The 17114-nt window shown below is 37.7% G+C and overlaps 3 protein-coding genes across 3 annotated transcripts; 2 read left to right on the top strand and 1 right to left on the bottom strand.

Annotated features, from left to right (window-relative positions):
• The first annotated feature begins 5071 nt into the window (after positions 1-5071).
• Positions 5072-8712, top strand: LOC113730688 (organelle RRM domain-containing protein 1, chloroplastic-like). The gene is made up of 9 exons (XM_027255546.2): positions 5072-5595; positions 5762-5862; positions 6079-6325; positions 6423-6520; positions 6601-6666; positions 7204-7290; positions 8038-8106; positions 8217-8323; positions 8427-8712. Exons 1-9 carry the CDS (start codon positions 5198-5200, stop codon positions 8511-8513), a joined length of 1260 nt encoding a protein of 419 aa, XP_027111347.1. The 5' UTR covers positions 5072-5197; the 3' UTR covers positions 8514-8712.
• A 1562-nt stretch (positions 8713-10274) lies between these two features.
• Positions 10275-12976, top strand: LOC113728499 (GDSL esterase/lipase At5g03610-like). The gene is made up of 5 exons (XM_027252899.2): positions 10275-10483; positions 10610-10834; positions 11103-11383; positions 12168-12474; positions 12606-12976. The coding sequence occupies exons 1-5, from the start codon at positions 10402-10404 to the stop codon at positions 12815-12817; spliced, it is 1107 nt and encodes a 368-aa protein (XP_027108700.1). The 5' UTR covers positions 10275-10401; the 3' UTR covers positions 12818-12976.
• Positions 12977-13137: 161 nt separating this feature from the next.
• Positions 13138-14666, bottom strand: LOC113733481 (uncharacterized). Its single transcript, XM_027259850.2, has 2 exons — positions 14206-14666; positions 13138-14017 (listed from the first exon to the last, which is right to left on the bottom strand). The coding sequence occupies exons 1-2, from the start codon at positions 14486-14488 to the stop codon at positions 13236-13238; spliced, it is 1065 nt and encodes a 354-aa protein (XP_027115651.1). The 5' UTR covers positions 14489-14666; the 3' UTR covers positions 13138-13235.
• Between the last annotated feature and the right edge of the window lie 2448 nt (positions 14667-17114).

The raw sequence follows: 17114 nt of genomic DNA on the forward strand, positions 1-17114 counted from the left end.
ATTTCTTATATTTTTCTCAAAAATGCCTTTTATTTGGAAATTACTATTTATTAAATCCCTACTACCCAATCATTCCACAATAAGTGTAAATAAACCTAGAAAGTAGGGTTTCACTTTTCGGTTTCAAGATTGGAGCAAATTAGGGTTTTTGCGATTTTTCGCCGGATGAATTTTCGGTACGGAGCAAAGATCGAATTTGGTGATTAAAAGTGACTTTTAAGTGAGAAATAATATGTGATTAGGAGCAATGAGATAAGGTTGGTGAATAGGAAGTAAAAACCCTAGTACGTGTGTTTTTAAGAAAAACGGCGTGAACCAGCGGGTCCCGCGCACTACCGATTGAACGCACCACTTGACCACCACTTTCTTACCATACAAGCTTATTGATATTTGAGCAAAATATCTTCTCAATTTCCAGCTATCTTGACCGAAATTAGAGGCTAGAAATAGCAATGAAAGAAAGAGAAAAAAATGAAAGGTGGTGGTCAAGAGAGAGAGAGAAAGTGAGAGCAAGAAAACAATTTCCTTCTTCTTGATCTTAGCTATCCAAGTGGGAAAATCAACTTCCAAACCGATTAAAGTACTAGTTGTGGTCTTAAGAAGCTAGAGCAAACAAAAATTTCCAAAGGAGGTGGAGTATCACTCTTCCAAGCTTTGTTTTGAGGTATAAAATCTGATCATGGTTGTTGTCCATTTAAATTTTGGTTTAAGATGATAGTTAGCTCCTGTTTTGGCTTGATTATAAGATATGCAAGTTGTTGTGATGATTTTTGGATGATATATGCAAGTTAGGGTTTAATAAATTTCTGCCTAAACTTATTGTATAGCTAGTATATGTTGTATATAAGGTTATATAAAGGGCTTTGATAGTGTTGGAAGTAAGAAATCAAGGAAGGTTGGATTGAAAACTGAAAATTCCAGATTTCTGGAAAATTTCCCCCCTTTCTGCCCGATTTTGTTGCTGCATGTTAGAGGCCTAATTGGCCTTAGGTTAAAACATGAAAGTTGTAGAGAATGGTATTTTATAGGTACCTACAAAATTTCAGCTCAATCGGAGTAACGTAGGCCGTGAAAAGACCAAAATACCCTCACTGTTTTAAGGTTTTTCCCAGTAGTCCGTTTGGTCAGTTTATCCAGTTTATCACGTTTATTCACTAGGATCCGTACTGATTTAGTTTTTTTTCCAAAACATGAAAGTTTTAGTATTCTGATTTAGCTTTTAAACGCCTCCAAGAACACCTTAATCGGACCTTGGTAACCTGAGATATGACCATTCCAGTGCAGAGCGGTTAAATAGCCGACTAGTTGGATTTTGGTTCTGTAAATTGAGGATTTGACTAGGTTGCATTGAAAACCGGACTAAGTGATCTTCATGAACATTGTAGCCCTGTATCTTAGCTTCGAAACTGTATAAGTTGCGCCTCAATCCGATAAGCGTAGCCTCGGATGTGTTATTTCCGCAACCACGCGTCAAATCTGTCTTTTGCTAGATTGTATTTCCGCACTTGTTATTACTTTGATTCTTGTTCTTATGTTGTTATGAGCCTATGGAATGGCTATTTACTTGAATCTATGATATGTATGACTTTGGGATTGGTTGAGAGAAAAATAATGAAGCCATAAATGGCTGGAAAATTAGGTAAACACAAAGGGCGTGCTGCCCAAATTTACGCTCGAGGACTATAAAAATACACTTGCGACTTGGGTCGAGTTGATATGAATAGTACTTGAATCATCTAGGGTACGTGAGTCTTCTTGTTTCGAGGTATATAAGTAAGGATTTGGCAGAACTTGTACCCTTGAGAAATGAAATAATGATTGCTCAAAGCATGTTTTCCTTATACTTTCAACTCGCATGACAATTTCAAGTATAAATGTTACAAAGTTTTACTGTTTAAAAAAGCGAGCAAGTGTTTCACGACTACTATCCAAGTGAATTCCAATTTCTTGATTTTTATTGAACAAAACGTCTAAGTTTCGAATCTTAGTCATGTTTCAAAGTTCTCAAATTGAATTTTTATCGCAGATTTGGACTCCAAACCTGGAGTATAACTGAACGTGAATACTAGAAGCACTATATCTTTTGGTGAGTGCTTTCAAATACCGAATTGCACTAGATACTTGAACTTGATACGTGACCAATATGAGTACATGTTATATACGTGAATTGATAGGGCAAGAGTGTACTTTATCGCACTTGCCCTTACATGATATACTTGTTTATTGTTGCAATTGACTTGATATACTTGTTTATGATGTGCGCACTTCCTGGAATTCCAGAAACCCTGTGGCGAGTTACTCTAGTCGAGCCGGCAAGGGTTTGGTCGATTGGGTAACGAACCCTGGGTCTCTTGTTTTGTCGAATGGAGTGATATCTCCTCGACTAATCGGTATACTCGAGTATTACCACCCGTGTTTCTTGAGGATTTTGGGCCCAGTTGGGGGTTGAACGGTGGACGGAGAGTCGTTTAAATGGTGTTCTACTGGATTGGTTGTTTACTTAAAAGTTGACGGAGTGTCAACTGTTACTTGATCAAGCTCTGGAGATGCAAATGGGAATTTGGCTCCTGAGAGCCTTCCGTATCCTTATACTTGAAATTGATTATTGCTTATCGGATTGTTGTACCTTTTGAAAACCAAAAGCACTTTATACTTGCTCGTTTGAAAATTTGCTACTTGAAGTATTAGTGTTTATCTTCGTGAACTTGTTAAGCTCGCTATCTCTTGCTACGTTGATACGTGTACTTTTAATATGGTCAATTTGTGATTTGGAACCTCACTGGGCTTTTAGCTCATACTACGCTATTTGTTTTCCTTACAGGGGGTACGAGCGAGGCGTGAGATATGTAAAGACTAGCGTAGACTAGTTGTTTTGACTTTTGACTTGTACTCGCGCTATTCCTCGAATAGAATGTTTTGTACTTGGATTGTATACGCCTTGAACCAGTTTGAGTATATTGAGGCTTTGTACCATGATTTTTATCAATGTAAATTCTAAGCTTGAATTGCGACGCTATTTATGGTCCATGGATGTATGCACGTGTTACGAGTGAGTGAGTTCTGACGAGAGTTGGGCAGGCGGTCCACCGAACCCTTTGGTACGCCTTAGGAGGAGGTGGGGTCGTCACAGAGGGGGAAGGGGCAGAGGTAGTGGTGGGGGGAGAGGGAAGGCGGGGCAGAGGGGGTGGGGGGTGGCGGGGCAGAGGGATAAGCTGGGCAGAGGGGTGGCTGCTGGTGGAGTGGCTGCTAGGGGTGGCGGAGGTAACGGGGAAGAAGAAGAAGAAGAAGAAAAGAAAAAGGAAAGAAAGAAAAAGAAAAAGAAAAAGAAAAAGAAAGAGAAAAAGAAAAAGAAAGAAAAACATTAGAAAAGGAAACATTATATTTCACCTAGAGGTGGCAATTTGTCCCAAGTCCCAATGGGTTACCCATGCCCATGGGGACTTTGGGCGGGATGGGTATTGGATTTTGATATTGGGTTTAAAATGGGACAAATCCCAATTGTACCCATTAATTGATGGGAATACTTGGGAAATACTTGGGTACCCATTGGGCTCAAATAACAAGGGCTCTGTTTGGTTTAACTATTTTTGGGGGGTATTTTTGAAATATTTTATTATAGCAGTGTATATGAAAAATTTTTACTATAAAATTTTTTTGAAATATTTGATATACTAATATGGATGGGATGTTTTTTGAGTTATTGTATATTACTGTAACATTGTATTTGAAAAACTTATTTTTTGAAAAAATAGCCAATCCAAACGGAGTCTTAGATTCAAAAATTATCTTTAACAATTTTTATAGTCATACTAGAGAATATAATCTAGTAGTTTTCCTAGCCATTATGCACAAGAATTTTCAACATTTCAGTCAATTTAGACCTGTCATCTTTGGACAATGATGAGAATAAATATTCAATACCTTAAGTACCTTGGCCATCTTGATATATGTTGGAATATGACTGTATATCTATTTTTTCCTTTATTTGTTAATCCAATTTTTGATGGGAATCCTGAATATAAAGCACTTGCATGTTTATTTAATAAAATTAAAAAAAAATAATAAATCAAAAATATTAAAATTATATAAAAAATAAAAATGAATTAAAGGAAAAAAATATGTAGAAAATAGATTTGGGTATTGGGCGGGATCAATCTAAACCCATCCCAAAGTGATCCCGCCCAACTTAGTCCCAAAATACATATGGGTAAGATTGGGCCCAAACCCATATGACCCGGTTCCATCACAAACCCAAGCAAATCCCGCCCATCCCGCCCATTTTGCCACCTCTAATTTCACCTTACAAAAACTTCTACAAAATTTTTCACCTTACAAAAATTTCTACAAAATTTTTTCAAAAACTTCTATAGTGCACTACAGTAAAGTTTTAGACAAACTCCCAAAAAACTCAGGTTCCAAACAGGCCCTAAGTTATATACTCTCTCCGTCCCATTGTTATTGTCATAGTTCACCTTTTTTCATGTCCCAAAATTTGAGTCACACTACAATTTTTTTCTCTAACATTCCATTTGTACCCTCAAAAAAGACATTGATAAAATAAAAAACAAGTATGATGGAACCCACAAAAGCAATAAATAGACATCCAAAAAAAAGGTGCGTGGACAGCACCAAAAATTTTGATGGCCATAAATAGGCGCGTGCTTGGCAACAGCATGAAAAAGAGCTTACATTTTACATGGACCCACAGATTCTTTTCACATCACCATAGACAGCAATTAAGATTTGATATCCGTCAAAGGGGCACGATTGGAAAAAAATGTCTCACATTCAAATTGATTGAACTGTGCATAATAAGTTAGAATCCCCAAAAACGTCCCTTATTTTGGGACGGAGGGAGTAAATGTTATCGTTATTGAGAAAAAAAAAATAGTATAGATTTCTTTGAAAAATCCGCGGGCTCTGATCCATGGACGTTCTGGTACGCAAGTAAACATTTCGTCTCGCCCAATTTTATTTCCCAGGCCCAGCCCCAGCCCCAACAAATTACAGGATGAGCCAATTCAACCTGAACGCCGCGGTCCGCCCAAACAAGTATCATTCCTGTAAACATTATTCATGCCCGTTGCCTAAAAATCTCAGCATAATCATCTTTGATTCTGAGCTTCCGAGAGAGTGTGTGGGATTTGAGTGAAGAAGGAAGGCTGGCTTCTGGCATCGCATGGTAGCCAAATAATCTATGGAAGTAATTCTACCTTCCTTTACTTCTTTATTCACGCCAACTCCATCATCATTCTCTGTTAAACCATCCAAAAACCCATCTCGAATTTCTCCTCCTTTCGTCCCTTTTCCCCTTAAAATCCCTCCTCCACAAAACCTCTCCGCCTTTATCACTCTTTCTTCTTCTTCTTTTACTAATTCTTCTCGTTCCTTTTCCTCTAAAACAACAAGAGTCCCAGTATCTGCAGCAGTTAGTACTACTACTACTACTTCCTTGCCTTCAATATCAGCTGGTTGTGATAATACCAGTCCTCAACGCCACTGGATGGTTCTAATGCAGGAACCTAGTCCAGAGCTTAATTCCAAAGAAGAAATCATCGATTACTATGTGAAGAACCTTGAAAGAGTTGTTGGCAGGTGGGTATGTCTCTATAACCTTTACAAGATGTCTTCTTTTTTGTTTACTACTTATAATGCAATCTGTTGCGTGCACCAAGTATTTTCCTTGAATTTTGCTTTTTAACGTTTTAAATTTCATTCATATGGCTTCGTCAATTTGATTCCAAGTTGCCATTTTGGACAGTGAAAAAGATGCCCAGATTTGTATATATGATGCTTGTTGCACCAAAAACAATTATGGGTTCTGTTGTGACATTGATCAAGATGCAGCTGATGAGCTAGCTCGTAGGTTCTTCTTAACTGTCTCTTCCTCTTTCCTTTCCATTCTTTCGTTTTCTATCGTATGAAATTAATTATCAATATAAAATCTTTGCCTTGTTCAATATTTAGTTTTGTCAATTGCCAGAAGTTTGAACACATTTTTATAGGTTTTTGTTCTGTCCTTCGAGAATGTGTAGAGGAGCAATAGTTGAGCTGACTTTACTGTCGCATGGGCAATAGGTTTACCAGGTGTTCTATCAGTAAGGCCGGACCTCGATTTTGGCTCTGTACAAAAGGATTACAGACTCTCGGAGTCTGGAGTTGAGTTGAATCCTCCATCAGGTTTATACAGCAGGAGTCCCTTGTTATTTACTCCCGGGACTTCTAAACACTGGATTGTTCGTGTTGAGAAGCCACTTGGTGTGCTAATCACCAAGAAACAGGTTGTTGATTATTATGTTCGAGTTCTAACCAAGGTTATGGGGAAGTAAGTAGCTGAGTTTTGTGTATTTCTTTCTTTGTTCTTCTTTTGTTTGCATCATGAATATCAATATACATCTAACTTGAGGCGCCATTCATCGTAGTGAAAATGACGCTCAAATGTGCATATATCACGTATCTTTGCAATCAAATTATGGGTTCTGTTGTGAACTGGACGATGCATGTGTACAGGAGCTAGCTGGTCAGTATATCTCCCTGCAAGTTCATTATGATGCATTGGTTTGTTCATCACATCACACTCAATGTCTTTATCTACTGCAGGTGTTCCCAGTGTTCTATCAGTTCGTCTGGATGAAAATTTTGAGTCCAATGATAAAGATTATGGAGGTTTGTCTAACTACCTTCATTTCATGAGTCAGGTCATTTTGTTCTACATTATGAAGAAAACCCTTGGGTCTTGTTTTTATAGATAATTCTGTATCAGCAAATCTCCCATTTTGAGGTCTAGTAGTTCTTTCTTGATAATATATATGGTTACGTCTGAATGTTTACAGGTCAATTCATGTTTAGCATACTTGACTTAATGACTTTGGATGAGTTTGTCCTCAAATCATAGGTCTTAAGAGTGGCTTTAAGGTGGAACTATTTCATTTATAATTTCTCATTCTGCAGAACTTCACCTTATTCCTCTGCTACTGTTTTTGGTTCTAAAATCAGTACAAATCAGAAAATGAGGTGGTCTTTTAGCATTGATTATTAATTTGTTGAGTGAAACATCCCCACCATTGTTCCTGTTACTGTGTCAGTTGGTACAGTGGACTTGTTCAGTTGGATTGTTTTCTGTGGATGATCTTTTCACACCACAATCACGTTTCTGCTTTACTTTAGCAAACTTAAAAAACAATTTCAATACTCTTCTCTCAGGTGAAAAGTTAGAAAATAGTGGCCCTCAAGATTCTTCATCACCGAGTCAAGTGACAAACATTAAGACTAAGAAGCTTTTTGTCACAGGTATCGTGTGGCTTCCATGCCCGTTAACAATTGATTGTCATTTATCTTTTAGAACTGCTTTTCTTTTTGCTGAGAAGTGCTGAAATGTGATACATATATTCCTATAGATGTTAATGCTCATAATCATAATTGTGTATTAGACAGTCAAATGCAGCCTTCCTAGTTTGGAATCCTGGATCAGACAGTCTATTGTTAAATTTTGTCCAAGAAGCTACTGTTTAATTGGTTGATATGCTCTACGTGATTACCAATGGCTTAAATTAACTTCAGCACTCTAGCCCTGAGCTACTGCTTGATTGCAAGCATCTACTGCCACAGTTCTTTTTGTTTGTTACCTTTTTGTTGTTTTTGTCTTTCTTTAAATTCTGGAGATAGGGCGAGTGGACTTTTGTAGTATGACAAGTAGCTTTTGTCATGTGATTACAATGATTATGCTATTTATCATTATGTAAGTGAAGAAAATCTAGATGGAGCTAAAAAGTAACTTCTGGAATAGTCTTCTGATATAGTGTCCTTAGAATTCAATCAAATTCTCTCTTGATCCAAATCTGCATGTGAGAAATCCTGGTTCTGCCACTGTGCCCTGATCTTCTGTAGTGATTTTTTTTTTAAAATCTTTACATTGCACGTGCCTGATATGAATATTTATAAGCTTTAAGGGGGGGAAGAGATATTCACACGGGGCAACACATTTTTCTTCACAATGTACTAAGCCAACATAATGTGTCTTACTGCATCCTGTGGCAGGTCTATCATTTTACACTTCAGAGAAGACTCTGCGGGCAGCATTTGAAGGTTTTGGCGAACTTGTTGAAGGTATTATGCTTAAATGCACTGAAGGACTTCTCTGGTTATGGTAATTTCGATTTTTTTTTGTTTTCACATAATTCTAACCTGGTTTAGTGTTAATCTATTACCACTTGCAGTTAAAATCATAATGGACAAGATCTCTAAAAGGTCCAAGGGTTATGCTTTTATAGAGTACACCGCTGAGGAAGCTGCAGCCACTGCCCTTAAAGAGATGAATGGCAAGGTAGCTTTACAAGCGTAATTGTTCTATGTGAAGCAAGATTTTGAATTTTAGTCATTTCACAGTGTGAAAGACAAGCTGAGATTGTTTCCTTCTATGATTACAGATAATCAATGGGTGGATGATAACTGTTGATGTCGCCAAGAAAAATCCACCAAAATATTCCAGAGGACGCCCTAGACCAGCTACCTGAATTTTTTCCAGTGTGCCTTCAGCCTTCCTTTTAACTTACGTGGAGTTAAGCTAACCTTAACCTCGAGCAAGCCCGAGTTTGCCTTGATTTCTCAAGTTTTTTTTTGGTGTAAACCTCCCGGTATCCAATGACCGCATTGGGCCCCTGACTAGTCGGAATCAAAGCACTGTTGGACCCGTTTTAGGGGCTGCTCTCTCAACGTTGTTTCCTCCATCTGAGAATTGTTGATTTCTCAAGTTTTGGCTTCCAACGACGAGAATTAGGATAATAGGATCATATTGAAGCAAACTGGAGGAAATCCATCCTGGTTAATTTGAAATCAAATTCACAAGGATTACTCCCTATGGCACTTGCTATTGCTCCTTTTGAATGCTGGGTTTTTTAGGGTGCAGAACAGTTAATCTAGTGCAATTTACACGTTCTTCAAGGTTTCGACGCTAAATGTTTTTGCCTCAAGATTATTGAAATGCAGGAGAGGAAAATGGCTGGTGAGCATGGATGCCTCGCAATTACTTTTAATTTGTATGCAACTTGCGTGAGCTCACTTTAGGCTTAGTTTGGGAGCTTAGGATAGAAAAGAGAAGAAGGGAAAACTTAAGTTGTGAGAGAAGAGGAGAAGAGAAGAGATTGGAGAATTAGTGGAATGATTTTGAATATGGAAGTCATTAAATATTTGTTTAAGACCTTTTTAAGGACAAAATAGGCATTTTAAAAGAAATTGACAAGCTTCTTCAAACTTTCTTTCCAATTTGGGAGCAAAAATTTTGACAATTATTCATCTTTTTAAATCCTTCCATTTCCTTTCTTTTCTTTCCTACTAAAAATTAACTAACGAAGGAAAACTTAACCTTTTTTTCTTTCCCTTTCTTTTCTGTCCAAATCCTCCACTCCCGAACGAACCCTTAAAGCTGTGGAAAATGACAACTGCTCAGACGTTGGTCTGAATGTACATCCCTGTTACCTCATTTTGCTCCCAGTGATATTTTGCAATTGCTGGGTGCCTCAGTTCAATAGAATAAATAATTAAGTGCGACAGTTACCTTCCTAATTCCAAGTGTTGCATTAGCTTTCGAACTCTGTTTTCCAACCCATCCAATGAGCTTATGTTTTTCTGCGTCCAAATGTTGTTTAGTTCTCTATGATTATGAAGAACTAATCTATGACATTGGTCTTCTTGTTTCATAAGGTTTTTATAACCATACACTCGTCTTAACCTATGCTTAAGGAAGCTCCTCCTTGCCGTGGATTCTAGCTCCAGATTTTTTTTTTTTTTAAAAAAAAAAGGAAAGGAAAGAAGCCACCTTTTGGTCTCATTTAATCATATTCTTGATTGGTATCATGAAGACAACACAGTATAGAGTTTATTTTGTGGGGTTTGGAACAGGATGCAATCTCAGTTTTTTACTGTCTGCAACCTAATTGCCAGAAAAGGAAAGATAGAAAGAAAGATGCTCTGAAGTGGGCTACTTTCTTGTCTTCTTGATTTTAGACTTTGGGACGTAATATGATGAAAAAAAAGTTTCAAGATATTATAACACAATGCTTGTTTACGTAAAAACTACACAATGCTAATCTACTTGAAAACTACTCATCATATCATGTATGTAAAATTATGTGCCTACTATTTTTTCTAATTAAACACGTGTTTATGCAAGAATAAACCCGTACAATGCGTAGGGCCCTCAACCAACAGATAAATTCTTGATAAATAGCCGGGGATGAGCTCCAGCTGGTTGCAGTTTTCATGCCATGCACCCGCATCTTCTTACATTCAAGCTTGTTTACTCTCTTCCAATACTCCATTTTACCTCGTGAAGCTGCGTTCTACTTCTGCAAGAATCCAACTTTCCGGACATTTTACTAGTTTCGCTTCTCGCATAATTAATAGATGGAAAAGCATTCAATGTTGTATCCCTCGGCATACTTCACATTCTTCATCCTTTCGATTTCTTGGACAGCTTGTGCTCCGGGTTAGCTAGAAAGCAAATTGCTAACACTTTGTTACTTCACTTTGATAAGTACTTCTACATAAGAATCTGATATACTGCTAACTAAACTATCATGTCTTTCTTGGCGTGTTGATGATCGGTGTGCAGAAGCTGTAACTGGTGCCAAAGTGCAGTACCATCATCTCAACGGACACCATCATCATCAAAATGCTCCGAACTCGCCGAAGCTTTTTGTTTTCGGTGACTCATATGCTGACACCGGTAATTCGCCAAAATCCACAGCAATCTCTTGGAAGAAGCCATATGGGGTGAGCTTTCCCGGTAAACCGTCAGGCAGATTCTCTGATGGTCGCGTTCTCACTGATTACATAGGTACTACACATTGCTTTAATTTCCGACCCGGCCGCATGCTTATTGGGCTCCTGTATGAAATAGTCGACCAAATTTATTCATTTTTTTGGAACATCTTTTACCACCAAATTAGCAAATTATTTTTGTTATATCTTTGGTTTTGTAAAACTTGTATAACAATTACTTTCCTGGCTTTTAAATCTTTTGCATGGATACAATACAATGAGTAGTTCTCAATGCTAGCTGCTTGTGAAATTTTGCTTGACCCTCATCATATTTGTACATTCAGCTTCATTTCTTGGCACAACTTCTCCAGTTCCCTTCAATGAATGGCTGGGATTAGGCGAGAAATCTGCACTGGAAAATGGATTGAACTTTGCCCAAGGAGGGACAGGTGTGTTCACAACATTGGCTAATGGACCAAATATGACAACACAGATTAATGTTTTCCAACAACTGGTTCAAGAAGAAGAAGTGTACAGCCCAGAAAACATGAGTTCTTCAGTTGCTTTAGTGTCTGTGGCTGGCAACGACTATGCTGCTTATTTTGGCAAAAGTGGCACCAATGAGGTAAGTCATACAAGTAGTTAAGCTAATCCCATCTGTGCAGTTCCTATGGTTGATAGATAAACTATGTCGTTAATTAGAAGTTGTACATGTCCTTTTTCGGATAAGAAATTGTGCATGTTAGCCGAGCAGCTTAAGAATATAGAGTTTGTAAGCAATAGTTTTCCAGTTCATTTTGGGGTCCTTTTTCGTTTTTCTTTTGAAATTTATTGGTTGGAATTTTAGTAGATCGATCAAAAACAAGAGGTAGGTAAAAGTAAATGAAAAAAATGAGCGAAAAATCGAAAAGGAGCGTTTATGATTCATCGATATTCAATATTGCTATCGAGTCAGAAAGTAATTTTAGTTTGACTCAATATTAAAAAAAAAATTTAATTTTACGAGTTACCTATGATTTGATTTCAGGTCAGAAATTACATCCATAGTTATTTATTATACTTTGTACAACTTTCATGTCAATGGCTCAAGTTTGTAGTCCGTGGATTGATGTGGAACATTGGAAAAGCAGTGTTATAGGATATAAAAGTCTCCATCATAATGAAGGTGAGGTGCGGTAGTTTAGAAATTCTTGACATCCCCATGTACAGTATACTGGAACTTAAGCAAACTCGTATGCTGTCACCTAATTTCGAACTTCATGAAATCAAGCAAGCATTGGATCGTTGATTTGAAATTCACTGGAAAGAATATAAGTGATCTGATAAATAAATTAATTATGAAAAGATGTAGATTTGTATTACTACTGAAATATCTCACTCGAAAACAAAAACGTACGTACTTGAAACAGGATTCGCCTGCTTTCACTAAATCAATCATGAGCCAGCTTGTGTTGGATCTTCAAAGAATACATGGATTAGGAGTGCGGAAAGTAGGCGTTACAGCAATGCACCCCTTAGGGTGTTTGCCCATAACGACTGCTTCCATGTCACATAAAAATTGCAGTGAAAATGGAAATTCGCTGGCCAAATTCCACAACCAAATGTTGCAGGAAAACATAGAGAATCTTAACAGTGAAGCTGGTGCTCCTGTGTTTGTGATCCTTGACCTCTATAGCGCTTTCATGTCTGCCTTGAACCTGCAAAACAACCATCCAGGTAATCATACACAGCACCAGGCAAATATCAAGATGCATAGAATTCAAATCTATCTGGTATATATCCACAATGTTGATACAACGCGAGAAATTAAATTGGCCTGTCTACATTTTTCTTGTCCATGAATGCAGGAAATTCGACGTTTGAGGATCAATTAAGTCCATGTTGTGTTGGTACTGAAAGGGGTTATACATGTGGAAGTGTCAAGGGTCTTGGAATAGAGAAGTATATCGTATGCGAGGATCTCAAGCAATTCTTCTGGGATGACATTCATCCTTCGCAACAGGGTTGGGAAGCAGTGTATTCAGCTCTGAAACCTTCTCTTCAGAGCCTCCTCAATTGATCAAACTAGTATAAATATTCCATATGTGCCAGTGAGGCTTTTCAAACAACTACTGTAGTATTGATGAAGTTCATGTACTTGGATGTATTAATCTCTTCTCTTTGGTTTGTCGAGGTTTGCTTTTACACTATAGACTTAAAAGGATTCGACTACCAGACCATGCGATCAGTTATGTATGATGCCTATAATTATTATTATAGAAATTTGAGAATATCGAACGTGTTTCAATAATTTCCAGGTTTGTTTAACTAAATGCAAATTGATAATAAAAACCCATAAACAGAAATCAGAATAAGCAATTTACTACAGCGGCTACATCATGTAAAGCTATGATCACTTCATTTCTAATAAGACTTTTCTGAAACTCAATTATTTATAGCTCATCATTCAGCATACAACATGCTCTGTAGCAACTTAATTATTTTTTGCAAACCAAGCCATTCCCTTCCATCCCACTCTTGCAGTTCAAGGCTGGATACTCATGCACAGGAGAAGCAGAATTGGCTTTCTCAAGAACCTTCCCACCAAAGCGAGAAACAGCACAATCGGCACTAAAAAGTCCCGAAGTCAAGTACTTACGGTCACCGCCCATGACTGGCATTACCGCATTCACCTTCATTTTGTTCACGTAATCGCTCCTATAGGTTTGTCCCAGAACTCCATCAGTTGAATCGGTGATGTTGAAGAATTTGAACCCAAGCTCCAAATGGGCGAAGCAATCCTCATCAGTAATGTCATAACCATGAACTTTTGATTCTTGAGCTGTTATTGGAACCACATTGGCGGTGATCCTGAAATTGTTCACGGCTTCAACCACAAGTCCGTTATTGTTGCTTGTTCTCATGATACTGACATTGGACGGGGCCGGAAGTTGCCATTTGGATCCTTCTTCAGTGGGGAGGGAAATCGGATTTCCATCAATGGATATAGCGAGTCGATCCACATTGTCGTCCCACGTTGAAGTCCTTTTTGCGGCCACGAGGATTCTGTGGTCGTCGAACATTATTCCAATGGCCTGCACCCAAGTGAAGTCTCTGCGCAAATTGGGTTTTCTTTTGCCAATGAAATGACCATTTACATGAAGATTGGTATCCGAAACCAGGCAGAAGTCCTGATCCTTGCGGCCATGGAAGTAAAATGTGTTGCCATCGCCCCCAACGAATCGTGGATCCTGACAAACAGCGCCGGGAAAGTTGCAACCTGGAGATAGAATAATTGAAAGGGCCAAAAGTTAGAAATTCAAGAATAAAACTTGCACTAGAGAGCTACATTGGTCTGCATTAGTCCAAGCACGATTTTGAAGTCCCAAATTATAGTGGAAAGCACAATGTTATGTTAGAGAGGGGAATGCCGTGGTAATAATTATAATGTACAGTTACTGAACTTACTGCAGTAAGCCTTGCAGGTGACACAGTCCACATAACAGTTGGTAAGACAGTCTAAGGGGCAAAGGAAGGGGATATTGAAGCAGTGAGGAAACAATTTGGAGCGGCATCTCACGATTTGGGGTTTGACAGGTATCACGGGTACTGATGGTTTCACTGGCGATGGCGGTGGAGGGGGTTTGGGGATTAGGTATGTAGGAACTGGGGGTTTTTCGGCCATCACCGCGAGGACAGCAGGAGCCCAAAAGGCCAGAAAAATGAAATTGATGCATCTCAGAGGAGTCATTTTTTCCGTCAGTGCTAGTAAGATGATGTATGAATAGGAAACTGGTACAGATGATGTTCGTGGGAATTAAACTACCTAAACATCCCTTTATATACATACATGTGGGGTGGCTAAAGCGGGGGTCATGTTTTAGGCCAGGCTTCCACCCAGAAAAAAATGGCTTGCCTTTTTTTTTTTTCAGAGAATGCCTTATGGTTCAGGAGCTTGATCAGGCAAAGAATGCAACCCCTGAAGCTGAAAGGCCTGAACCTGGAGAAGCTTTTTACCAATTACCATATGTTCTTTCACGAGATTTTCATATTTACAGTGTATTCCGTATGAAGAGACTTGCACGTATTGCTACTAGTGCATCAAGGGCTTCAAAGTTCAACCAACCATGTAGGCTATCAAAGTTGCTCTCTGATAAATTGTTGAACCCGTTTCCATTTTTTCTTTAGTCCCTTTTTCCTTTGGAAAGAAAGGGTGAGGCCACAGGCGGAAAGGAAGCGTTTTCTATTTTAAGTAACGTCTTTCCTTCTTTTTTTTTATCTATTTTGTGTTTCTTGTTCAGCTGCTGTGTAACATGTGTCATGCGTTGGTGACTTGTACAACTATTGGCAATCTGTAAAAAGGAAGTAAGGTCTAAGTTTCCGGAAAAAAAAAAAAAAGAAGTAAAAAGGAAGTAAGGAGTTTGGAAATTACAATACCAAAGTAACAAAATAACAAAATATTTGTTTTGTCCAAAATTTGTTTTTTAACCAATAAAAATGCTCCAAACAAGATTGCAGAATTCATTAATTTTACGAGTAAATCTTATATACGCTGACAATATGTATACACTATCACCGTTGGATACATGACACATAAGCTAATTTTAAATTTTAAATTTAAATTCAGATAAATTGTCATGTATCCAATAGGGATGGTCAGTGTATAAAAAATTAATCCTAAGTTTACATATACGATACAATACAAATAAGAGAAGATTGTGGACTCTTATTTGTGTAATTGACAGTATTAAATATATTAATAAAAAATATGAGTAAATCTTTTCTACATTGACGGTGTATACACTATCAGCGTTGGATGAATAACAATCATGCAAAATTTGAATTTGAAAGATTAATGCAAAAAATATTACTAGATTGTGGAACAGCAGTTTGGGTGGACTCACCGCAATGCTTTTGTAGTTTAGCCCTTTCAAGTTTGGGCCTAGTTCATCATACCAATCGAGCAGCATCAGTACACCAAAGAAGTCCAGGAAAAGATATCCAATAATGATACTCCAGCCGCATCTTGTATGAAGAGTCCAAAAAAGCCCAGTCATATCTTATAACGCGGTACCCATGGGCCATGATAGAACAGGCGAATAAAAAAAACAAATGAAATGGGAAACGAGAAGCGGAAAACGCACTTTTGTACTACCAAGTTCTGTACGCATTCACTTTTGTACTCCACTGTTTGTACTGCAACAAAGTTGGGACGTACGTCGAATTGCATGGCGAAGAGTGAATAAGAAGGACCGACTTGTACTGCTGTTTCTTTTCTGAAAAAAAAAAAGAACTCTTACTGCTGGCCAGGCCAATGATAGTGGATTTATTCGAAAATGATGATTGACTGAGGCCGACCAGAACAAATGGCTTTCAAGGAATCCAACATGTTTGGTGTACCCGTTATCTGATGAAAAGTTTAAGATTTGGCCATCCACCGAGCTTAAGAGCCGGATTGGATTGGAATTTTTTTTTTTTTGAAGTTTTTTTTTGTGGAAAAAAGTATAAGAGATAAAAATGCGATTCAAAAATGAAATCACGAAAAAGATAAATTTTTTTTAAAAAAAATAACTATCCAAACAATCGTATATCTCTCTTTTTTGGATAAATTACATAAATATGTGAAAATTGAATATCGTCTTATTTCTCATATTTTCTGGACCATTTGATAGTTAATATTATGAAAGTGATACACAATTTTTTATACATAGATGGGGATGATATAGATGAGTATGATTTTCATCTATGGTTTAATGTTCATACTAATCATCTGAGACATTATAAATCATTGTATAATAAATCGATATTAATGAGGAAAACAAAAGCAAGTTTTCACAATCCTTTCGCCAATGATCTATTGAAACGTAAGGTGTGTGTTTTTTTTTTTGTTAAAAAAAAAAATCCTCTCACTTCTCCTCACAAACCAATCGTTTCTAAGAATTCTGATTAGAGGTGGCAATTTGGATTGAGATCCATTTATCCATCCATATAATCCATAATTAAATGGATTTGGATTATCCATTTATAATATTGATTTTAAATGGTTGACCAAAGCAAAACCATTAAATTAAATGGATTTATATGAATTATCCATAAAAATCACATATATCCATTTACTTAAAAACCAAATAAAAGAAACGGAAAGGAAATGCCTGGTGAGGCCTCAGCAGCTCCCCTTGGCCTTGGTGGCCTCTCTCTCTCTCTCCCTCTCTCTGCCGTGCATACATGTGCCTGCTGGACTGGACATCATAAAATATGCCAGTTTGAATTTTATTCTTTTCTTTAATTCCTTGTAGTGTTCGTTATTATTAACTACGTCTTCCCTTGTGAATTGGGGATTGCAAGCACCTTCAGTCGCGTGATAAGTTTCTGCATCA

The sequence above is a fragment of the Coffea arabica genome, chromosome 2e (genome assembly GCF_036785885.1).
Source record: "Coffea arabica cultivar ET-39 chromosome 2e, Coffea Arabica ET-39 HiFi, whole genome shotgun sequence".
Lineage (NCBI taxonomy): Eukaryota > Viridiplantae > Streptophyta > Magnoliopsida > Gentianales > Rubiaceae > Coffea > Coffea arabica.